At 49.3% G+C, this 25,344-nt stretch overlaps 1 protein-coding gene and 1 pseudogene across 7 annotated transcripts in view; one reads left to right on the top strand and one right to left on the bottom strand.

Annotated features, from left to right (window-relative positions):
• Positions 1-1,817: 1,817 nt before the first annotated feature.
• On the bottom strand, positions 1,818-2,418 carry LOC126929744 (mitochondrial carrier homolog 2-like; annotated as a pseudogene).
• A 6,706-nt stretch (positions 2,419-9,124) lies between these two features.
• MED15 (mediator complex subunit 15) overlaps positions 9,125-25,344 on the top strand; it is an 86,828-nt gene continuing 70,608 nt past the window's right edge. For 3 of the 7 annotated variants that reach the window (XM_050746080.1, XM_050746078.1, XM_050746077.1), the window contains exon 1: positions 9,156-9,323. In XM_050746080.1, the coding sequence (XP_050602037.1) occupies positions 9,256-9,323 (68 nt within the window). In that variant the 5' untranslated portion in view covers positions 9,156-9,255. Of the gene's footprint in view, positions 9,324-9,417; positions 9,725-25,344 lie in introns of those variants that run through there. The other 4 variants (XM_050746075.1, XM_050746079.1, XM_050746081.1 and 1 more) reach the window with 4 other exon arrangements.

Here is a 25,344-nt window from a genome sequence, read left to right as displayed (position 1 = left end):
ACTGACAGACTAGTCAAACAAGTTTATGTTATCACTACTAAATGGTAAAGATAATAAAATTATCAATCCAACCTAAGAGCAAAATGTGCAATAAAAATTAATTACAGCTGGGCTCACCCCTGTAGTCCCAGCAGTTTGGGGGGCCAAGGCGGGCGGATCACTGAGGTCAGGAGTTCAAGACCAGCCTGGCCAATATGGTGAAACCTGGTCTCTACTAAAAATATAAAATTAAGGCTGGGTGTGGTGGCAGGCACCTGTAATCCCAGCTACTCGGGAGGCTGAGGCAGGAGAATCGCTTGAACCTGGGAGGTGGAGGTTGCAGTGAGCCGAGATTGTGCCACTGTACTCCAGCCCGGGAGACAGTGCGAGACTCCATCTCAAAAAAAAAAAAAGCTGGGCATGGTGGTACATGCCTGTAATCCCAGCTACTTGGGAGGCTGAGGCAGGAGAATCACTTGAACTGGGGAGGCGGAGGTTGCAGTGAACCAAGATCGGGCTGCTATACTCCAGCCCAGGCAACAGAGTGAGACTTCGTCTCAAAAAAATGAATTGCATGGCTGGGCGTGGTGGCCCATGCCTGTAATCCCAGCACTTTGGGAGACCAAGGCAGGTGGATCATTTGAGGTCAGGAGTTCGAGACCAGCCTAGCCAACATGGTGAAACCCCATCTCTACTAAAAATACAAAAAATTAGCCAAGTATGGTGGCATGCGCCTGTAATCCCAGTTACTGGGGAGGCTGAGGCAGAAGAATCGCTTGAACCCGGGAGGTGGAGGTTGCAGTGAGCCAAGATGGCACCACTGCACTCCAGCTTGGGTGAGAGTGAGACTCCGTCTCAAAACAAACAAACATGAATTGCTTGATGCATGGAAGTTTAAAAAAAAAAAAAACAAGAGGGCCAGGCATGGTGGCTCACACCTATAATCCCAGCACTTTGGGAGGCCAAGGCAGGTGGATCACGAGGTCAGGAGATCAAGACCATCCTGGCTAACAGGGTGAAACCCCCGTCTCTACTAAAAATACAAAAATTAGCCAGGCGAGGTGGTGGGCACGCCTGTAGTCCCAGCTACTTGGGAGGCTGAGGCAGAATGGCGTGAACCCGGGAGGCAGAGCTTGCAGTGAGCCGAGATCGCGCCACTGCACTTCAGCCTGGGTGGCAGAGCAAGACTGTGTCTCGAAAAAAGAAAAAAGGGAGGATTTTTTTTTTTTTTTTTTTTGAGACAGGGCGTTGCTATGTCACTGAGGCTGGAGTGCAGGGGCAATCTCAACTCGTTGCAGCCTCAACTTCCTGGGCTCAAATGATCCTCCCACCTCAGCCTCCCGAGTAGCTGGGACTACAGATATGTGCCACCACACATGGCTAATTTTATTTTTTTGTAGAGATCAGGTCTTGTTTTGTGGCCCAAGTGAAACCTTGTTTTTTAACATGAGTTAGTATCAGTATAACAGTTATGGTTGTACCTATTTTTGATTTTTTGTTTTCCTCAGACAGGGTCTCATTGTTACCCAGGTTGGAGTGCAGTGGTGAAATCATAGCTCACTGCAGCCTCCAACTCCTCCTGGGTTCACTCCTGAGCTCAGGCAATCCTCCCACCTCAGCCTCCTATTTTTGAAAATTATCCTGTAATATCTGTAATGTGTGAAATTATATAAAGAGCCTTAATATGTTTGTCCCTGAGACCCAGGATGCATTTCTGCTTTTCCCCAAGAGTAAATGATTATTTCGAAAGCATGCCAAATTATATACAAATCAACATTCTCTCCCATAATCCTGTGCATCTGAAACTATAGAAATGTCACAGTCCCTGCCCCACATCTTCATATTAACATTCTCAGGTGACAACAATAAGTCTTCTCTTCCCAAAGGGCTTGTATCTGGAAAAACAAGCTATTTCCTAGGCTCATATTTCTTCTCTTCGTAGCATACCTCAGCAATCTATCCAAGAAGTATATATTGGGGAGTAAGGAGGGCATCCACCAGCAAGACCACAGTTGTTAACAGCCATAAGATGGGAGACAATCACAAAGGGATAGGTCAACATACTGGCAAAAAAAATCCTGTGACAGCTTGAGAATAACTCTTCATTTCATTCATGATAGAAACCCCACTGTCCATTGCATGGGTATCAACAAGGTGGTAGGCTAGTGAGTCACACAGCCACAAAGAAATGTCGTCACCTAGGAGGTGAGGAACAAGACCTGGGAAAAATCCTAGGATACCCTCTTTCTGATAAATGGTTAGTATGGTGTCACAAAGTCCACAGAACTTGGATTCTTTCCCAGTGAATTGTGCCATAGATCTTAGAGTGAGCACATGGAAGGGACGTGATGAGGGCAGCAGCTGAACAAACGATCATCTCTTGAGTTGTTTCCTTGATGATTTGGTCAAAGGAAGATGAGATTTCTTTTTGTTCATATCCAGGTCCTAACTTCTCACCCTTGTCACACTCCTGGTAATGCTATAAAACTTTACCATGGGGCCGGGCGCGGTGGCTCAAGCCTGTAATCCCAGCACTTTGGGAGGCCGAGACGGGTGGATCACAAGGTCAGGAGATCGAGACCATCCTGGCTAACCCGGTGAAACCCCGTCTCTACTAAAAAATACAAAAAACTAGCCGGGCGAGGTGGCGGGCGCCTGTAGTCCCAGCTACTCGGGAGGCTGAGGCAGGAGAATGGCGTGAACCCGGGAGGCAGAGCTTGCAGTGAGCTGAGATCCGGCCACTGCACTCCAGCCTGGGTGACAGAGCGAGACCGCGTCTCAAAAAAAAAAAAAAAAACTTTACCATGGACCACAGTTCCAAGGACCCCCGAATGCAGTCATGGAGTTAAGCCTGTGAGCAACCCATGCCTCCTGTCAATGCTGGCAATGTTCAGAGCATAACAAAAGAAATGAGAAAGCTGACATGCTTGCCACCCCAAAATATTTTGTCCTGTTGGGGGAAGAGGCTCATATCCCACCTGGATGAGCACTTCCATGTGCCTGATTCGCTAGGACAGGATGGTGAGACCTGAGAACAGGAGCACCTGACTGGCAAGCAACATCCGCCGTGACAGCACCTGTATTATTCTGTTTTCATGCTGCTGATAAAGACATACCCAAGACTGGGACGTAAAAGAAGTTAAATTGGACTTACAGTCCCATATGGCTGGGGAGGCCTCAGAATCATGGCGGGAGGTGAAAAGCACTTCTTTTTTTTTTTTTTTTTTTTTTTTTTTGAGACGGAGTCTTGCTCTGTCACCCAGGCTGGAGTGCAGTGGCTGGATCTCAGCTCACTGCAAGCTCCGCCTCCCGGGTTTACGCCATTCTCCTGCCTCAGCCTCCCGAGTAGCTGGGACTACAGGCGCCCGCCACCTCGCCCGGCTAGTTTTTTGTATTTTTTAGTAGAGACGGGGTTTCACCGTGTTAGCCGGGATCGTCTCTCGATCTCCTGACCTCGTGATCCGCCCATCTCGGCCTCCCAAAGTGCTGGGATTACAGGCTTGAGCCACCGCGCCCGGCCGAAAAGCACTTCTTACACAGTGAGGGCCAGAGAAAATGAGGAAGAAGCAAAAGCAGAAACCCCTGATAAACCCATCAGTTCTTGTGAGACTTATTTTTGGGAAAGACCTGCCCCTTGATTCAATTACCTTCCAGGGTCCCTCCCACAACACTTGGGAATTCTGGGAGATAAAATTCAAGTTGAGATTTCATTGCGGACACAGCCAAACCATATCAGCACCCGTGGATGGACAGATCCCGGATGCATTTCTTTTTTTTTTTGGAAACAGAGTCTCACACTGTCACCCAGGCTTGGAGTGCAGTGGCTCCATCTCGGCTCACTTGCAGCTTCCCTCTCCCGGGTTCAAGTGGTCCTCCTCCTGCCTCAGCCTCCTCAGTAGCTGGGATTACAAGCATGTGCCACAACACCTGGCTACTTTTTGTATTTCTAGTAGAGATAGGGTTGGGTATTGTTGACCAGGCTGGTCTCAAACTTCTGACCTCAAGTGAGCTGTCTGCCTCAGCCTCCCAAAGTGCTAGGATTATAGGCATGAGCCACTGCATCCGGCCCCAGGATACATTTCTAAAGCCTGGATTCAGGACAATTTCTGAAACTGTGCACCAAGATGACACTGTCGACTTACATGTCTAAGAATGTTGGAGTGAGCAAGGCGTGAGAGATTCATAGATATGGCATATGATACTGCTATTAAAATTGTCTGGTTTTTTTTGTTTGTTTGTTTGTTTTTCGAGATGCAGTCTCGCTCTGTCACCCAGGCTGGAGTGACACCGGGCCCTGGTGCAATCTTGGCTCACTGCAACCTCTACCTCCCGGGTTCAAGCAATTCTCCTGCCTCTACAGGCGCACGCCCCCACACCTAGCTAATTTTTGTATTTTTAGTAGAGATGGGATTTCACCATTTGACCAGGCTGGTCTCAAATTCCTGACCTCAGGTGATCCACCCACCTCAGCCTCCCAAAGTGCTAGGATTACAGGTGTGAGCCACCACACCCGCTCGGCCTTAAAATCGCCTTTTAAATTTGTTACACTTGGCCGGGCGCGGTGGCTCAAGCCTGTAATCCCAGCACTTTGGGAGGCCGAGACGGGCGGATCACGAGGTCAGGAGATCGAGACCATCCTGGCTGACACAGTGAAACCCCGTCTCTACTAAAAAATACAAAAAAACTAGCCGGGCGAGGTGGCGGGCGCCTGTAGTCCCAGCTACTTGGGAGGCTGAGGCAGGAGAATGGCGTGAACCCGGGAGGCGGAGCTTGCAGTGAGCCAAGATCACGCCACTGCACTCCAGCCTGGGCGGCAGAGCGAGACTCCGTCTCAAAAAAAAAAAAAAAAAAAAAAATTTGTTACACTTGGTGGTATATAGATTTACCCATGATGTAATTCTATAATCAAAATTATAATTAAATTTTAATGAAAATTTTAGTTAATAATAAATTAATACTTATGAAAATACCTAGGCTCTAACATTAGGTTTACAACACAGGATTCAAATGGCATCTACAGCATGATCCATTACATTTTTTGTTTGTTTGTTTGTTGGAGACGGAGTCTCACTCTGTCGCCCATGCTTGAGGGCAGTGGTGCCATCTCAGCTCACTGCAACCTCCGCCTCCCAGGTTCAAGTGATCCTCCTGCTTCAGCCTCCCAAGTAGCCGGATTACAGACATGTGCCACCACTCCCAGCTAATTTTTGTATTTTTAGTAGACACGGGGTTTCACCATGTTGCCCAGAGTGCTCTTGAACTCCTGACCTCAGGTGATCAGCCCACCTCAGCCTCCCAAAATGCTGGGATTATAGATGTGCGCCACTGTGCCTGGCCCCCATTACAGTTTTTAAACGAACAGAGAGGACAAGAAAATTTACCAAAATACTGACAATGCTGCCTCTGGATGATGGGATTCGTAATGTTTGGGCCTTTCTAAAGTTTCTACCATGTATGGCTTTTAGAAACAATAACCGCCGGGCGTGGTGGCTCATGTCTGTAATCCCAGCACTTTGGGAGGCCAAGGATGGCGGATTGCCTGAACTCAGGAGTTCGAGATCAGCCTGGGCAACATGTTGAAACCCTGTCTCTACTAAAATACAAAAAATTAGCCAGGCATGGCAGCGCACACCTGTAGTCCCAGCTACTTGGGAGGCTGAGGCAGGAGAATTGCTTGAACCCAGGAGGTGGAGGTTGCAATGAGTCGAGATTGCACGACTGCACTCCAGCCTCGGCAACAGAGTGAGACTCTATCTCAAAAAAGAAAAGAAAAGAAAAAACAACCACTCCCTCCCTACCTCCACATACATAAGTGATTACAGGCTCCGGGCCAAACACACAGAGGAGTTACATCTGGCTGGTGCTAGGATGGAATGCGGGGCAGGTCGTCACCTCCCAGGGACTGAGTGCCAAAGTAAGGAGGAAGATTAGAGGTGAGGCTGTAGGGAGACAGCCACAGGCTCAAAGGGCTTGTGCTAAGCTCTCGAGGGGGAAGCTTGATCTGCCTGGGAAGCTTCCACCTCCTGCCTCCTGCAGAGCCCAGAATGGTGTCCAGGAAATATGTGGCCATTGAGTGGAAACAGCCTTGGCACAGTAGCCTGCAGGAACCTGGAGACTAGAGACATGGCCACATGAGCAGTGAGGATCTCCCCCGAGATGAGGATCCCCAGAACATAGTGTGGGATGCAGGTCTGGCCTCTGCATACTCTCGGCTTCCTCCATCATTTATTCTCAGACATCTAAACCATCAACATCCAGATGGGGGATCCCAGGAGGGTCTACAGTGTCAAGAGAGGGCAAGTCCACTTCATGATCAACCTTCCCATGGCCTCCTACTTTCCCTGGTCCACCTTTCCAGGTCTCTCACCAGGGATCATTGCCCTGGGCACCACCAACCCAATGCAGGGACAAGTAGAAAAAGAGCTCTGGGGAAAATACCAAAGGGAATAGTCACTCAATTTTATTGTGATGACAAACTCCCGGCAAAGTTCCAGGCCTCTCTCTGCCTGTGTCTGTGAATTATGTGTCTGTGGCTCCATCAACCACAGTGCAGAAGAGGGAGGGTTGTCCTGAGTACCCTATTAACATGTTCGTTCGTTTGTTTGAGACAGTTTCGCTCTTGTCACCCAGGCTGCAGTGCAATGGCACGATCTCAGCTCACTGCAACCTCTACCTCCTGGTTTCAAGTGATTCTCGTGCCTCAGCCACCCGAGTAGCTGGGATTACAGGCGCGCACCACCATGCCTGGCTATTTTTGTATTTTTAGTAGAGATGGGGTTTCACCATGTTGACTAGGCTGGTCTGGAACTCCTGACCTCAGGTGATCCACCTGCCTGGGCCTCCCAAAGTGCTGGGATTACAGGCGTGAGCCACCACGCCCAGCCAGAACACAGGACTTTCAAAATTTAAACCTGGGGCTGGGCACAGTGAGACAGGCTGAGACAGGCGGATCACCTGTCAGGAGTTCAAGACCAGCCTGGGCAACATGGTGAAACCCCGTCTTTACTAAAAAAAAAAAAAAAAAAAAAAAAAAAAAAAATTAGTTGGGTGTGGTGGCACTCACCTGTAGTCCCAGCTACTGGGGAGGCTGAGGCATAAGAATCACTTGAACCTGGAAGGCAGAGGCTGCAGTGAGTGGAGATGGTGCCACTGCACTCCAGCCTGGCCGACCTAGCAAGACTGTCTCAAAAAAAAAACAAAAAAAAACAAGTCCGGGCACGGTGGCTCACGCCTGTAATCCCAACACTTTGGGATGCCAGGGTGGGTGGATCACCCAGTCAGGAGATTGAGAACATCCTGGCTAACATGGTGAAACCCTGTCTCCACCAAAAATACAAAAATTACCCAGTTGTGGTGCCAGCTGCTTGTAGTCGCAGATACTCAGGAGACTGAGGCAGGAGAATCACTTGAACCCGAGAGGCGGAGGATGCAGTGAGCCGAGATTGTGCCACTGCACTCCAGTCTGGGTGTCAGAGCGAGACTCTGTCTCAAAAAAAAAAAAAAAAAAAAAAGTAAAAGAACACTAAAATGTGGAATTTCCTGGGCAACCCCGGACAAGATGAACACTCTAGATACAGTTTTTAAAAATTAGTTTTCAGCCTGGCCAAGATGGTGAAGCCCTGTCTCTACTAAGCATACAAAAAATTAGCCAGGCTTAGTGGCAGACATGTGTAATCCCAGCTACTTGGGAGGCTGAGGCAGGAGAATCACTTGAACCCGGGAGGCGGAGGTTGCAGTGAGCCGAGATGGCACCACAGCACTCCAGCCTGGGCAACAGGGCAAGACTCCATCTCAAAAAAAAAAAAAAAATTAGTTTTGCCACCGGGCACGGTGGCTTATGTCTATAATCCCAGCACTTTGGGAGGCCGAGGTAGGCGGATCACCTGAGGTCAGGAGTTCAAGACCAGCCCAGCCAACACGGTGAAATCCTGTCTCTACTAAAAATACAAAAATTAGCCTGGCATGGTGGGGTACACTTGTCATCCCAGGTACTGGGGAGGCTGAGGTGGGAGAATTGCTTGAACCCTGCAGGCAGAGGCGGAGGTTGTAGTGAACCGAGATGGTGCCATTGCACTCCAGCCTGGCCAAGAAGGGCTAAATTCCATCTCAAAAAAAGAAAAAAAGAAAAATTAACTTTGGGAGTATTAGAGCAGAAAATGTTTGAAAACATGAACAGCCCTCACATCAACACAAGACCTGACACCCTGTTGGCAAGAGAGGCCTCTTTGGGGAGAATGCTCACTCCTCTCCCACCCACTCCCTACCACCCTCAACCTCCTGTTTGGGGCACAGTTTCAAGGGGCGTACAGTGCCTAGCAGGGGCCTGGCACTTAGGCTTCAGTAGGTGCCAGTCCACACTCTCTGAGGCCCGTATTGGTTGGTGTCCACCTGGTACTTATGAACCACTTGGGCTCCAGATTTTCCTCACGTCACCTCCCTCCTCGGGGTAACAGATAAAGGCCCCATAGTTCCGAGGAGGCAGAACTTTTACATTCCTAAAAGTATTCTCAGGCCCCCATAACCCCTCATCCCACCTTCAGCTCGCTCACCTTCACCTATCAAATTCGTTTGACATCTGGCCTCCAGCTACTAGCTAGGCTGAGTTCTCCATGAAGGGGACATGGTTGCTGGTCAAAGGGGAAAGCCCATGTCTAAAAATTGATAAACGTGGTTTAGGGGCCTCACATCCGCAACCCCCAAATACAGCCATTGGTGACATGTGAGATTCAAAAAAATCTAAGAGCGAAGCGGTGATGAGAGTCCATCTGGTCGCTTTTCGGAGGCGGCGCTAGCAGGCAGTCGCAGGAAAGCAGATCCCAGATCACATTGCACTGGCACACAGTAGGTACCCACACATATTTGACAAACACTCTCTCCCTAACATTACTATAGATAGCAGATAGCTGGCAGCTTGGCCCGGCATCCCGGAGGGGTCTGGATGTCAGGGAGTAGATAAGGCCAGCACACTGAAGAGTCGCAGAAGATGCAGGCTGTCAGGCGCGGGCCTGCTGCGGGAGCACCTGCCCTGTTCGACAGCTGCACTGGAAGAGGGGCGTGTGTCTCCCAGCTGGGCGGAGCTGAGACCGATTCGTCCTCGGCGGGGAACTTCATTTCCCACAGGCCTATGCGTGAGACTCCATTTCCCACAACCCCCCTTCACTTCCGGCCCCGGCCGAGGCGCCGCGGACGGTTTCCGGGTTTGGGCCTGGCTCTGTGGCTGAGGCAGCGGCGGTCGCGGCCGGGCGGGCTACGGGCGGCGGGAGCTGGGGAACAGACATGGACGTTTCAGGGCAAGAGACCGACTGGCGGAGCACCGCCTTCCGGCAGAAGCTGGTCAGTCAAATGTGAGTAGTGGTCGGGGCAGGGGGCTGGATTGCGGGGCCTTCCTCCTTCGCGTGGCGGGCGAGGCCAGGGCCGGATCCGTGAGAAACCTAGGGCTCCGGGAGACAGAAGGCGCCGGGGATTTGCGTGGGTCCCAGGGCGCGGGCCTCCCCTGTCTCTCCCCTCTGTTCCGGACATGGACTGCTCGTTAGCTTTCCTGGGGCCGAGCTCTGCAAACCAACGAGCCCTGGCTTATGAATCATCGTCTTGAGCTTTCTCATTCGTCATTTGTGTGCTTTGGGTGCAGACTTTCCCCCGCTTTTTGAACCACACTGAATAGGGAAAGGGAGAGAGGCAACCGGCTGTAGTGTGTTTAGCAGAGCTGGGTACTTCATGTTTTCTCTTCCAGAAAAGCGCGTCAACGGTGAGAGAAAGTGATGGGAGGAGGGTGGATGTAAGATGAGATTGGGAAGGTAGTTGTTTGGGGTGTGGGCGGTGGGACGGAGGATCTAAGGGTGACCCCCCGAAGGAATGTGGACTTTGCCAAAGGATGGCAGGAAGCCGCTGTCAGGAAGCGATCGTCGTTTCTGGAGGAGAGAGTGAAGAACTGGGGTCAGTGGCCCCGCCCAGAGGAACTCTAGCCCCTTACCACCGACTGCTTGTTTCTATTAGCAGTTTTTAACTGAGCTTATTGGCGTGTTGTGCTCGCCACAGATTTGCCGGAGACACAGCCCCTTTCCTGAGGGATGGCATTGTCGGTAAAGGAACCGTCACGGTGCAGTCTTGTCCGTCTGTAATGTTGTGTATACTGCAGGGGTTTCTTGCGAAGCGGCGGTTAACTTGAGCAGACCAGGGGCAGTCTAGTGAGTAGGTGACGAATAAATTGAGTCCTAGAAAGACAAGTAGGAGTGTAAATAGCCACCATTCCAAGCTGAGGAGTTAGGAAGCATGTGCATTTACTGCGTGGAGGGAGGACCTTGTAGGCTGAGAGTTCCGGGGCTCGAGGAGTAAGGGAGCTCAGGAGATAATGGAATGAGGGTGAGCGGGTACTAGCACTTTAGTGGGGGTGTTGTGCTAAGGAGTTGAGCCTGTGTTTGGCATGTGGCATTCTTTGAAGTAGTGAAATGCCAGTGTTGGGAATATCCCTAGAGTCCCTGGAGATGGATAAAGGACAGAGAAGAGAGACCAGTTAAGCCATTAAGGGAGTTTGAACATTTGCAGGGAGTGGGGAACCTGTCCTTTTTCATCCTTGTATTCTCACTGCTAGCTCACTGCCTGCCACATTGCTCCATGAAATGATTGTGGCATGACCTAGTCGGTCGGGAGATTATAAAGGCCTGCATTAGACAGTGGTAGAAACTGAAAGAGGAAGACAGATTCCAGAGGAAGGGGAATGTAGACAATTCTTGATGACTAACTGGATGGAGGGGGGTGGGGTGTAGGGTGAAGCATTGTGGAAGGAAGGAAGCCAGGCTGAATGCTGGGAAACCTTTCAGTACAGTGGAAAGAGTAGGGACTGTAGAGTTAGTAGCTATGGGCTTTGGGAAGAATAGCCTTGGGATATTTCTGGGGATATTGCACAATCAGTGAACAGTGTTTTAATGATACACTGTAGTTATCTGTAGGTGAAATCTTGAGAGATATCCCACTTCAGGGTTCCTGCAAGAAAAGTCCCCAGGGCAAGGGTTCTTCTTTGGAAAGCCCTGAATTTAAGAACTGGAAGGGTGAGTTGTCATCACAGAAAATGGGGGCAGGGAAAGTGTTAGAGGACTGGGAGGGTGATTGAAGAGTTTATGGGTGTTGAGAGTGACTGGATATTTCCTAACTTAGCTTTATTTTGCTTCCAGGAGAATTGAGTTCTTTTTTTTTTTTTTTTTTTTTTTTGAGATTGCTGTTTGTGTATTTTTCTATTGCTGCTCTAACAAATTACCACAAATTTAGCATCTTAAAACAATACACATTTGGCCGAGTGTGGTGGCTCACGCGTGTAATCCCAGCACTTTGGGAGACTGAGGCGGGTGGATCATGAGGTCAAGAGACCAAGACCATCCTGGCCAACACGATGAATCCCTGTCTCTACTAAAAATACAAAAATTAGCTGGGTGTGATGGCACACACCTGTAGTCCCAGCTGCTCAGGAGTCTGAGGCAGGAGAATTGCTTGAACCCGGGAGGCGGAGGTTGCAGTGAGCCGATATCACGCCACTGCACTCCAGCCTGGTGACAGAGCAGGACTCCGTCTCAAAAACAAACAAAAAACACACATTTATCATCTGGTAGTTTCTGTAGGTCAGAGGTCCAGGTAGATTTCACTAGGTCTCCTGCTTAGGGCCTAACAAGGCTGAAATCAAGATGTTGGCAGGGTGCATTTCTTACTGGAGGCCCTGGGGTGGAACCTGCTTGCAAGCCCATTTATGTTGTTGGCCATATTCAGTTCCTTGAGCTTGTAGGACTGAGGTGCCCTCTTTCCTTACTAGCTGTTAGCCAGGAGTCAATCTTTGTTCCCAGAAGCTGCCCGAATTCTTTCTCATGCTTTTTATGTGTCTGCCTCCAGCGAGGGCCAGTTCTTCTGCCACATCTCTGATTTCAACTAGAGAAAATATCCTGCTTTTCAGGGCTCAGATTAGATTTAGTGCACTCGGAGAAGCCAGGATAATCTCTTTATTTTAAAGTTTGTATTTTAATTACATCTGCAGAGTTCCTTTTGCCATCTAATGTAGCATATTCCCAAGTTCTAGGGATAAGGCACGAGATGGGCGTTCTCCTACCACAGCAGGGAGGAGCAGTTTCAAAGGTTGCCTTCCCTAGGTGGTGATGTGGGTGTTCTCAGTTCTCAAATTTGTCTGTATTCTCTCTAGGATTCACTTTCTCTCTAGGGTTCACGTTGAAAGTCGTGATTTTTGGTGCCTTGATTTATTGTGCTCACAAGGTCAAAAAATTTGCTTTAAAAAAAGATTTGCATTAGAATTCTGGACATACCTTTAACACTTAACTTCCTCCCATATTTTTACACTGTTGTTTAAATTTGGCCATTTTGGGAAATGCTTTGTACCCAAGTAATTTATAGTTGATGAAGGGATAGAGAAAGTATCTTGCTTGGCCAGGCACTGTGGCTCACACCTGTAATCCCAGCCCTGTGGGAGGCTGAGATCTGGGACTGCTTGAGTCCAGGAGTTTGAGACCAGCCTAGGCAACATAAAAAAATATAACAATTAACTGGGTGTGGTGGCATGTACTCGTAGTCCCAGCTACCCTGGAGGTTGAGGCAGGGGCGGGGGGGAGGGGGATCACTTTAGCCCGGGAGGTCGAGACTGCAGTGAGCTACGATCACACCACTGCACTCCCACCTGGGCCACAGAGCGAGACCCTGTCTCAAAAAAAAAAAAAAAAGCCTGTTAAGGTTTGATAGAGGAGAAAACATCTGATGGTTAGTTAACTGTCTCTACCAAGAGCCTAGGGAACAGTGCCCCAGAGCATGTGCTAGTATATAATCTAGTCTCCTGGCTCCCAGTAAGGAAAAGGGATTTTGAGTTGAGGCTGGCTATGACTAGACAGCCATTGCAGAGACTCTCCAGTTCAGCCTCTTAGCCCTCCACTGCCTCCACCTCACCCAGGCCCATTCTGGGCTGTGGTCTCCTGCTCTCTTCCCAGTCCCATCCTTCTTCCCTCAACAGCACAAGTGAGGGTGAGGCCTGAAGTGTAGTCACTGCCCTGCTGCAAAACAATCAGTGACTTCTCTTAGCATTAGAATAAAACTCCAGATGTCCCACCCTCCTAGCCCCTCACCCTGACCTGGTGTAGTCACCTTTTCTCCTACCCCCACCCTGTTCTGATCTCTCTGGTCTTTCAGCTTCTTGAACATTCTAAGCTTTTTTTTTTTTTTTTTTTTTTTGAGACAGAATCTTGCTCTGTGGCCCAAATTAGAGTGCAGTGGTATGATGATAGCTTACTGCAGCCTTGGCCTTCCAGGCTCAAACGATCCTCCCACCATAGCCTTCTGAGTAGGTGGGACTACAGGCACACACCACCACGCCTGACTGATTTTTATATTTTTTGTAGAGATGAGGTTTCACCATGTTGCCCAGACTGGTCTGGAACTCCTGGGTTCAGGTGATCCTCCCTACTCAGCCTTCCAAAGCACTGGGATTACAGATGTGAGCCACTATGCCTGGCCCCTGAGCTCTTTATTTTTAACCAATTTATTATCAAGTGTTTAAGGTATTCAAAAATGAGTAGACTCCTCCCCGCCACTGTATTCATGACTAGCTCCTTCTTTTAGGTGTCTGCTCAGTATCAGATACTCAGAGGATCCTTCCCTGCTTGATCTAAAGTGGGTCACCACCTCTGATATGTTTTATCTCAGCACTTTTTAGTTTCCCATAGGACCTCATACCTATGAAGCTTGGTACCTGGTACACAAAACACTTATTGAAGAGTGGAAGGGGGCTGTGTGAGTCACCTCTTTTTTTTTTTTTTTTGAGATGGAGTCTCGCTCTGTCGCCCAGGTTGGAGTGCAGTGGTGCGATCTCAGCTCACTGCAAGCTCTGCCTCCCGGGGTTCACTCCATTCTCCTGCCTCAGCCTCCCAGGTAGCTGGGATTACAGGCGCCCACCACCATGCCCAGCTAATTTTTCTTTTCTTTTTTTTTTTTTTTTTTGAGACAGAGTCTCACTCTGTTGCCCAGGCTGGAGTGCAGTGGCGTGATCTTGGCTCCTGCAGCCTCTGCCTCCCAGGTTCAAGCGATTCTCCTGCCTCAGCCTCCTGAGTAGCTGGGATTACAGGCACGCACCACCAGACCTGGCTAATTTTTGTATTTTTAGTAGAGATGGGGTTTCACCATGTTGGTCAGGCTGGTCTCGAACTCCTGACCTCGTGATCCGCCCGCCTCAGCCTCCCAAAGTGCTGGGATTACAGATGTGAGCCACCGCACCCAGCCGGGTCACCTCTTGTATTACAGTGGCATTCTTTATTTTTTAATTAATTAATTTATTTTTTGAGGCACAGTCTCTGTCGCCCGGGCTGGAGTGCAGTGGTGCAATCTCGCCTCACTGCAAGCTCCACCTCCTGGGTTCACGCCATTCTCATGCCTCATCCTCCCAGGTAGCTGGGACTACAGGCGCCTTCCACCATGCCCGGCTAATTGTTTTTGTATTTTTAGTAGAGACCGGGTTTCACCATGTTAGCCAGGATGGTCTTGATCTCCTGACCTCGTGATCCACCCGCCTCGGCCTCCCGAAGTGCTGGGATTACAGGCGTGAGCCACTGCGCCCGGCCTATTTTTTTATTTTTTAAGAGACAGAGTCTTGCTTTGTCACTTGGGCTGGAGTGCAGGTGTTGTGATCATAGCTCACTGCAGCCTCAAACTCCTGTACTCAAGTGATTCTCCAGTGCAGTGGTGTTTTTTACCTGAACCAGTGTACATTGTAAAGCTCTGGAGCCCCTGCTTTCTCCACTTGGTAGCTGTTCCTTTTTTTTCTTTTTTTTTCTTTTTTTTTTGAGATGAAGTCTTGCCCTGTGGCCCAGGCTAGAGTGCAATGGCACGATCTTGGCTCACTGCAACCTCCGCCTCCCGGGTTCAAGCAGTTCTTTGCCTCAGCCTCCCGAGTAGCTGGGATTACAGGCACCTGCCACCATGCCTGGCTAATTTTTGTGTTTTTAGTAGAGATGGGGTTTAACCATCTTGGTCAGGCTAGTCTTGAACTCCCAACCTCATGATCCACCTGTGTCGGCCTCCCAAAGTGCTGGGATTACTGGTGTGAGCCACTGCACCTGGCCGAGCCTTTCTTAATTGTATCCCTCATCAATGAAATGGTAGGAGGCCAATCTGTTTTACAGGTATGGTGGAAGGGAAAAATGAAGAGACCTCTGTACAAGCCTTTGCAGAGGTCTTGGGACTCAGTGGTGAGCTCCCTGCCACAACCTCCTGTGCCCTTGCAGGAGTAGGAGATTCTCTAGTCTTGGAGAATGAAGGTAATACCCCGATACCCCAAGCCTGGTTAGGGAAATTGATGACACTTATTGGAGCCTGTGGGGAGGGTAGTTGGGAAATTGTTAGTAGGTTCATGTTGGCTTTTTTTTTTTTTTTTTTTTTTGAGACAGAATCTTGCTCTATCACCCAGGTTGGAGTGCAGTGGCATAATCTTGGCCCACTGCAACCTTTGCCTCCCGGGCTTAAGCAATCCTCCCACCTCAGCCTTCCCAAGTAGCTGGTACTACAGACGCATGCCACCAGGCCCAGCTAATTTTTGTATTTTGTGTAAGAGACAGGGTTTCACCATGTTTCCCAGGCTGGTCTTAATCTCCTGGGCTCAAGCGATCCACCTGCCTCGGCCTCCCAAAGGGCTGGAATTACAGGTGTGAGCCACCGTGCTTGCCTTTGTTGACTCTTCATTGAACATCTACTCTCCCTGCAGAAACTGCAGGATAAGCCACCCTTAGAACCAATTTAACTGGCCTTTCTGGGGCTTGGACTTCCTCACGGGATTGCTGGGTTAATGTTGAGCCTGTCTCTGGGCTATAGTCTCTCAGAGAACAAGCGTGCATGTGCAATGACTAGTGCTGCACTTGTCATACAGGTTTGTAGAAAATATTTAAGCTGTGAATGAACAAAAGGACCTTATCAGCTATTTTCTTTCAATTCTTTTTTATTTTTCTGTCATCTTTTTCTTGAGACTTTTATCCCTCCCACTCCTCTGTACAGCAGATTGCACATATAAAGATGAAATAAATAGATGTCCATTGGGCAAAACAGTACAGAGAGGAGGTGACACAACTGGGAAAGGACAGTATCTGGTGAAGTGCCAGAAGGGGCTCGGGGAAGCATGGAATGGAGCTGGGACTAGCATGTCATCTACCTCTTTTTTTTTTTTTTTTATTGAGACGGAGTCTCACTCTGTCGCCCAGGCTGGAGTGCAGTGGCCGGATCTCAGCTCATTGCAAGCTCCGCCTCCCGGGTTCACGCCATTCTCCTGCCTCAGCCTCCGGAGTAGCTGAGACTACAGGCGCCCGCCACCTCGCCCGGCTAGTTTTTTGTATTTTTTATAGAGACGGGGTTTCACCGGATTAGCCAGGATAGTCTCGATCTCCTGACCTTGTGATCCGCCCGTCTCGGCCTCCCAAAGTGCTGGGATTACAGGCTTGAGCCACCGCGCCCGGCCCATCCACCTCTTCTAGTGAAGCCTCCAGAGAGACGTGAGCTCCAAGTAAGACAACACAAGGAACAAAACATACAACTGAACAGCAACTTCCAGGGATCTGGAGAGGTCTTCAGAAGGATGGGGAGTGCCTTTAAACTTGCAAGCCAAGATTCTGCCTGTGGGTTATGGTCCTTGCCATAGGCAGAAGCCAGTGAGTCAGCCTTGGCTGAGCTTTTTCTGTGGCTTTTTCCACTCACAGCTCTGTGCCCTTCTGGTGCAGTTCCGGCCCTTGTTTTCCAGCTTCATAGCCTGGTTGTCACCTAAGTGACTGCACTGGCTTACAGGTATCTGTGTATAACCTATTGCTAGAATGTCCATTCCTTGAGGCTAGGGGCCCTTTCTGTCCCTTTCTTCACATTCACAGTCCAAATGCCCCATAGGGCGGCTCCTGATGGGCAAATAGGAAGTGATTGTTGAGCCTCTAGGCCAGTCGTGACAGTGACCTGAGCCCTCAGTCATCTGCTCAGGAGTTCAGGGCTTTCTCAACAGCAGCTGACATGCGGCAGGCATGCTATGCCAAGCCCTGTTGCAGGAGTTGACAGATGTTGACTCATCCCCTCTTCATGCTTGCTTTGTCAGTAGATGCACATGTTACTCCCATTTATAAGATGAGGAAAATGAAGCCTAGAGGAGAGGCCACAGCTGCTTAGAGTTACTCTGCATGTTGTAAATCAGGGGTGTCCAGTCTTTTGGCTTCCCTGGGCCACATAGGAAGAAGAAGAATTGTTTTGGGCCACACATAAGATACACTAACACTAATGATAGCTGATGAGCTAAAAAAATAAGTTGCCAAAAAATCTCATAATAAAGTTTACGAAGGCCGGGCGCGGTGGCTCATGCCTGTAATCCTAGCACTTTGGGAGGCTAAGGTGAGTGGATTGCTTGAGCTCAGGAATTTGAGACCAGCCTGGGCAACATGGTGAAGCCTTGGCTCTACAAAAAATATATTTAGGCTGGGCACGGTGGCTAGCACTTTGGGGAGCCGAGGCAGGCAGATCACTTGAGGTCAGGAGCTCGAGACCAGCCTGGCCAACACGATGAAAACCCCATCTCTACTAAAAATACAAAAACCAGCCAGGCGTGGTGGCAGGTGCCTGTAGTCCCAGCTGCTTAGAAGGCCGAGGTAGGAGAATCGCTTGAACCCAGGAGGCAGAGGTTGCAATGAGCCAAGATCGTGCCACTGCACTCCAGCCTAGCGACAGAGGGAGACTTAGTCTCAAAAAAAAACCAAATATATATATACACACACACACATATATAGTGTGTATATGTATGTGTATGTATGTATATATGTGTGCATATATATTATATAGAGAACATATATAAAATTTTATATAAGTAACGTATATATAATATATATATATATATATATCCTCCTTGAGCTCAAGAGTTCAAGACCAGCCTGGCCAACATAATGAAACCCCATCTCTACTAAAAATACAAAAAGTAGCCAGGCATAGTGGCACACACCTGTAGTCCCAGCTACTTGGGGGGCTGAGGCAGGAGAATCGATTGAACCTGAAAGGCAGAGGTTGCACTCAATCAAGATCATGCCACTTCACTCCAGCCTGGGTGACAGAGCGAGACTCCATCTAAAAAATAAATAGGCCGGGCGTGGTGGCTCAAGCCTGTAATCCCAGCACTTTGGGAGGCCGAGTCGGGCGGATCACGAGGTCAGGAGATCGAGACCATCCTGGCTGACACGGTGAAACCCCGTCTCTACTAAAAAATACAAAAAACCTAGCTGGGCGAGGTGGCGGGCGCCTGTAGTCCCAGCTACTCGGGAGGCTGAGGCAGGAGAATGGCGTAAACCCGGGAGGCGGAGCTTGCAGTGAGCCAAGATCACGCCACTGCACTCCAGCCTGGGCTGCAGAGCGAGACTCTGTCTCCAAAAAAAAAAAAAATAAATAAATAAATAAATAAATAGTTGCTGAACCACAACAGGGCAAGACAGACAAACCCCCCTTTTTTTTTTTTTTTTTTTTTTTTTAAGATGGAGTTTCACTCTTGTTGCCCGGGCTGGAGTGCAGTGGCATGATCTCGGCTCACTGCAACCCCCATCTCCCAGGTTCAGGCGATTCTCCTGCCTCAGCCTCCCGAGTAGCTGGGATTGCAGGATCCTGCCACCATCCCTGGCTAATTTTTTGTATTTTAGTAGAGATGGGGTTTCACCATGTTGGTCAGACTGGCCTCGAACTCCTGACCTCAGGTAATCCACCCACCTCGGCCTCCCAAAGTGCTGGGATTACAGGCGTGAGTCACTGTGCTCGGCCCAAACCACCTTTTAATTTTGGAAAGAGAGGTTGCAGGCTGTTGGGAGTAGGGGAGCGAGAGGAGCAGCTCAAAGTTAACCCAAGCCAAATGTACTGGGAGACCCGGTAAAGAGGCCTGATGCTGGTGGCTTCTTTATAACTTTAGCAGCTCCAGTGGGTCATTGGACCCTAACAGCAGAGGAAGAGCCAGCCGGCAAGCCCCTTTGATCTTTGGCCTCTGCCAACCAGTACCCCTCAGACCTTAGCCCCCAGCCCTACCAGGTCCCTTTTGTAAGTGACCCCACGTGCCTACCACAGTTGCGGGCCCTGACATCCACCCTGACCAGAGGTCTTCCAGCTGTTACTGCTGTTTGTGATGCTGTCTGTGTCTGTGGCCAGTCAAGGACCCATGCTGGGCATCCCAAGGTAGGAAGGACCATGACCACATGGTTATCTCCCTGCCACTGTCATGGCAGGGCTGTGGGGTACTAGCCCCCTTTAAAGCATTCCTTGGGACAGTAATTTCTGTTAAATATCTGGAGGGAAAACATTTTAAGGAATTTTAATGAATTTTTTAAAATTCCAAATGAAAAATTTAAATCACAAAACCAAATAGAATAAAGACCCCTATGTCCATATAGCCACCACTCTGCTTCAGTGATTATCAACTCTTTGTTTCATGTACTTGATTGCCACACAATTATTATTACTTTTTTTTGAGAAAAGGTCTTGCTCTGTTCCCCAGTGCAGCGGTACGATCATAGTTCACTGCAGCCTCCAACTCCTGGGCTTAAGTGATCTTCCTGCCTTAGCTTCCCAAATAGCTGGGACTAAGGGCAGGTGCCACCATGGGCTGGCTAATTTTCTTTTTTTTTTTTTTTTTTTTTTTTTTTTTTTGGTAGAGACCAGGTCTTGGTTTGTTGCCCAGGCTGGCCTTGAACTCTTGGCTTCAAGTGATCCTCCTGCCTTTGCCTCCCAAAGTGTTGGATTACAGGCATGAGCCACTACTCCTGGTCCTCCCCAGTTATTTTGATGCCCAGAGTGTTTTAGTGGCTGCCCACTGTCTGTGGATTCTGTTCTTAGTCTTTTTTTTTTTTTTTTTTTTTTTTTTTTTTTTTTTGAGACGGAGTCTCGCTCTGTCACCCAGGCTGGAGTGCAGTGACCGGATCTCAGCTCACTGCAAGCTCCGCCTCCCGGGTTCACGCCATTCTCCTGCCTCAGCCTCCCGAGTAGCTGGGACTACAGGCGCCCGCCACCTCGCCCGGCTGTTTTTGTATTTTTAGTAGAGACGGGGTTTCACTGTGTTAGCCAGGATGGTCTCGATCTCCTGACCTCGTGATCCGCCCGTCTCGGCCTCCCAAAGTGCTGGGATTACAGGCTTGAGCCACCGCGCCCGGCCCCTGTTCTTAGTATTGACCCTTCCTGCAGTGTCTGCACCTGCCTGCCAGTTCCTTGACCTGTGCTCCATCATACCAAGCTGGCAGTGGACCCTCAGACAATCTCAGTTCTTGCTCCCTGCTCTTCATCCAGTTTTTTCGCCTGCCTCAAAGATCCTTCCTTTCCGTGGCTGAGTGGTGTAGCCGTTCTCCAAGGAGGCTGGGCCTTCCGCTGCCCCCACCCCCGTGCTCTTTTCGCTGCCCCCACCCCCTTGCTCTTTTCACAGGCTTGGTGAGGAGTTTCTAGGTTGCCCTTGGGTTGTTTGAAGGCTTATCTCCTCCTGGTCTGAACTTCTCAGGGCAGGAACTTGAATCAATCATTTCCTGCCTCTCAGGAGTGCTATAGCAGGGGGATTGGTAAGTCTGTCCAGTGCCAGTTTTCTGAGTACTGTTATAGGCCCATTCAGCTGCTATGGTGATGGGGGCTGTCCTGAGGGGACATTCACCTCAGGTAGAGATGGCAGAAGCACCACAGGAAGATGCAGGCAACCAGCCAGCTCAGCTGGGGACACTTAAATTAGAGCCATTTTTTCTGGAAGGCCTTTTGGCAATACTGTTATACCAGTACCTTAAAATGTCTATTTCCTCCAAGGGCACAATCAGGAAAGTATTCAAAGCCTGATGGTGATGAGGATGCTCATTGCCACATCATTGTCTCAGGAGTGGGATGTGTGAAACAGACCAACAGTGGGAGCTTGGTTAGAGTTGTAGCTGCAGGCGATGGGCTCTGTGCTGCTGTTGACATTGACGGGAGGGACTGCCATAAGGCGTCAACATCGACAAGTGCTTGTTACCAAGCAGGATGCATGGTACAGGCTGAGTTTTATTAAACAGATGTCTTTAACTGTTATGAATGATTTTAATTTTTTCTTTGTTTCAGATGGAGTCTCGCTCTGTCGCCCAGGCTGGTGTGCAGTGGCATGATCTTGCCTCATTGCAGCCTCCGCCTCCCAGGTTCAAGCGATTCTCTGCCTCAGCCTCCCGAGTAGCTGGGATTACAGGCGCGCAAAACCACACTCAGCTAATTTTTGTATTTTTAGTAGAGATGGGGTTTCATTATATTGGCCAGGCTGGTCTCAAACTCCTGGACCCAAATGATCTGCCCACCTCGGCCTCCCAAAGTGGTGGGATTATAGGCGTTAGCCACTGTGCCCAGCCATGATTTTAATTTTCCATGTAATTTTCACTACATGTATACCTGTGTGTATTTTTGTCAAGAATGAATGCATATTGCTTTTGTCATCAGAAATCTTTAGATAGGGTGGACCTGTCTGTAAGTGAGGTGGCTATAGCTAGTTATCTGAGGTGGAAAATCACTGTGTGCTCTGTATTCAGGATATGTGACCTCTCTCACCTGGGCCCTCAATGCCAGACCAGCCTTCCCAAGATGATTCCATCCTTTCCATCCGTGCAAGGGAGCTTGAGGCCCTTTCCCTTTCAGTTTGACACTGTCCTTCCAAGTTACTTTTCTTCATGTTGGCACGAGAGCTTTGTGCCACACCATGCCCTCTCTGGATGCTGTAGTGGCTGGCTCTTCCTCTGTCTCTGTGACTTTCTCTGGTGAAGCTTTGACCTTGGCTTCATCCCCTCCAGTTGACCCCTGATGGTTAGCTCAGCCTATGGTGGCTCCAGAGCCCTCATTGAGTGCATCCTAACATGAACTGAACAGATTAACTATTTTTTGCCTTGCCAACAGCATTGGAAATTCCTTGAGTGTGGTACCTGGAACCATAGCTCTGTGTCTCTTGTAGTTCTTAGCACAATATCTTGGCCTAGATGAAGTACATAATAATTATATGTAGGGTTGTGGAAAGCAGTGCTGGCTTTAATTAAAGCCTGCCATGGTTTTGTCTGTCAGTGCTACCTAAACCATTCTGAACTTCTCATTTTGAACTTTTTTTTCCCTCACAGCTTGTGATGGTTGATTTTCTTTTTGAGACATTTATTTATTTATTTATTTATTTGGCAGGGTCTCACTCTGTCACTCAGGCTGGAGTGCAGTAGCGTGATTGTGGCTCGCTGCAACCTCCACCTCCAGGGCTCAAGCGATCCTCCCACATCAGCCTCCCAAGTAGCTGGGACCACAGGTGTGTGCCACCATGCCCGGCTAATTTGTGTATTTTTTGTAGAGACAGGGTTTTGCCATGTTGGCTGGTCTCCAACTCCTGGGCTTGAGCGATCTGCTGCCTCCGCCTCCCAAAGTGCTGGGATTACAGGTGTGAGCCACTGTGCCTGGCCCTGAGACATTTATTTAAAGACAAAGGGGAGTACGGGCTAGAGAACAAACAGGAATAGAATAAGAGCCAAGGCGTAATTACCTCTAAACGGTCACCCTGTAAGGGAGATGTTCGCCTCAACTTTAGTAATGACTCTCTAGCCTAGGTGCAGGGCTGTTAATAGAGGCCCCGTGATTGGGTTAAGCAGCTTGATGTGCAGTAACTGTTATTTAGGGCAGTGAGTCCTTGGAGAAGATGGTTTACCTTTTTTCCAAGCCCCATGTCTCCTTATTTTGAGGGTGTTTTTATTTTTATTTATTTATGTTTTTTTGAGACAGTCTCGCTCTGTTGCCCAGGCTGGAGTACAGTGGCATGACCTTGGCTTACTGCAACCTCCACCTTCTGAGTTCAATCAATTCTCATGCCTCAGCCTCCTGAGTAGCTGGGATTACAGGCCTGTACCACCACACCTGGCTAATTTTTGTATTTTTATTACAGATGGGGATTTCACCATGTTGGCCAAGCTGGTCTCAAACTTCTGACCTTAGGTGATCTGCCTGCCTCGTCCTCCCAAAGTGCTGGGATTACAGGTGTGAGCCATTGCACCCGGCCTGAGCTTTTTATTTTGAGAATATTTCAAATGTACAGAGAGTTGCAGGGACAGTAAAAGCACTCAGGCATCCTGTTCCCCAGGATTCACCAGCTCGTTCTCACTTATACCATCTTCCCATACTCCCTGGGGGCCCCCTCCTTCTGGACTCTGTTTCCTTTTATTTGTTTCTGTCTTTTTTAAAAAATTTTTTTAACTGGCCCTTCTCTTTGGCAGGATTTGTTTTAATCCTTGGCCCCAGCATCTTCTCTGAGCTCTGTGCCTGTGAATCTGGGGGAGAGATAGGGGCTCACATAAGAGTGAAGTGTGAGCTGGAGGGTTGAAGGGGAATGAGGGACATCTGGGCCAAAGGCAGGGGACCAGCAAGACCCCCACCCCTGGAACTTCTGTTCTTCCCAGCCTGGGTACCCCCTTGTTCCTTCTTGTGTTGGTGGGCTCTTGGGGCTTGGTGAAGGCAGTGCTTGTAGGTTAAGAAGTGACTCATCCCATGTCCCTGCTGCCCTTCTCTTCTGCTCTTTCCAAGCTTCCTTTCAGTCCTCCTCATCAGACATGACCTTTGAGGAAGTGATCTGGCTGCCATGTGTGAGATGGAGCCCCTGTTGTGAAATAGAACTCAGGGTTCGTCCTCAGAAGCCCCAGTAGGTCACCATACGTCCTGCAAGTGCTGTCAGTCTGCTTTCATTCATGTGAGGGAGAAGTCCCTGTCAAGTGCTCTGTAGTAGGCGTTCAGGCCAACCAAAGGACAGGGAAGGGTCCTGGGGCACGGGGCTCAAAGCTCTTGCTTATTTTATGGGGTATTTAAATTGAGGTATAATCCCTATCACAGTAAACGATACACATGCCTCCAGTCTTGAGTGTGCCACCAGAGAACTGTTCATACTCCTCAGATTTGCATCCAGCCAGGGCAAACTGCACCACTCTTCTGACTTCCATGGCCAGGGAGACATTTGGAATCTCTGCAATCACACTCTGTGCCATCTTTTTTTTTTGAGACAGGGTCTGCCCTATTGCCCAGGTAGCGTGCAATGGTGCAATCTTGGCTCACTGCAGTCTCGATCTCCTGGGCTCAAGCAATCTTCCCACCTCAGCCTCCCCAGTAGCTGGTACTACATGTGCTCACCCCCACGCCCTGCTAATTTTTGTGTTTTTTGTAGAAATGGGGTTTTGCCATGTTTCCCAGGCTGGTCTCGAACTCCTGGGCTCAAGCAGTCCACCTGCTTCAGCCTCCCAGAGTGCTGGGATTACAGGCCTCTGTACAATCGTGTGCATCATGTGTGAAATTTATCCTCACAGGCAGCAGCAGTTCTTTTTTTTTTTTTTTTTTTTTTTTGAGACAGAGTCTCACTCTGTTACCCAGGCTGGAGTACAGTAGCACAATCTTGGCTCTCTGCAACCTCTGCCTCCTAGGTTCCAGCAATTCTCCTGCCTCAGCCTCCCGAGGAGCTGGGATTATAGACACACACCACCATACCTGGCTAATTTTTGTATTTTTATTTCATTTGGTTTTTTGAGATGGAGTCTTGCTGTGTTGCCTAGGCTGGAGTCAGTGGCGCGATCTCGGCTCACTGCAAACTCCGCCTCCTGGGTTCATGCCATTCTCCTTCCTCAGCCTCTGAGTAGCTGGGACTGTAGGTGCCCGCCACCATGCCTGGCTAATTTTTTTGTATTTTTAGTAGAGACGGGGTTTCACCATGTTAGCCAGGATGGTCTCCATCTCCTGACCTCATGATCTGCCCACCTCAGCCTCCCAAAGTGCTGGGATTAACAGGTGTGAGCCACCGCGCCCAGCCCTTAATTTTCGTATTTTTAGTAGAGATGGGGTTTTACCATGTTGGCCAGGCTGGTCTCGAACTCCTGACCTCAGGGGATCCACCCACCTTGGCCTCCCAAAGTGCTGGGATTACAGAAGTGAGCCACCGTGCCCAGCCTTTTTTATTTTTTGAGACGGAGTCTTGCTCTGTTGCCCAGGCTGAAGTGTAGTGGCCCGATCTTGGCTCACTGCAAGCTCTGCCTCCCAGGTTCATACCATTCTCCTGCCTCAGCCTCCCGAGTAGCTGGGACTACAGGCACCTGCCACCACAAATGGCTAATTTTTTTTGTAGTTTTTTAGTAGAGTTGGGGTTTCACCGTGTTAGCTGGGATGGTCTCGATCTCCTGACCCCGTGATCCCCGACCTCAGCCTCCCAAAGTGCTGGGATTACAGGTGTGAGCCACCATGCCCGGCCTTATTTATCTATCTATCTGTTTTTGAGACAGAGTCTTGCTCTGTTGCCTACGCTGGAGTGCAGTGGCTCAATCTCAGCTCACTGCAACCTCCGCCTCCAGGGTTCACGTG

This window comes from Macaca thibetana, chromosome 10, assembly GCF_024542745.1.
Source record: "Macaca thibetana thibetana isolate TM-01 chromosome 10, ASM2454274v1, whole genome shotgun sequence".
In the NCBI taxonomy this organism is placed as follows: Eukaryota; Metazoa; Chordata; class Mammalia; order Primates; family Cercopithecidae; genus Macaca; species Macaca thibetana.
Note: the sequence above shows the minus strand (reverse complement) of the source record. Positions and strands in the feature narration are given on the sequence as shown.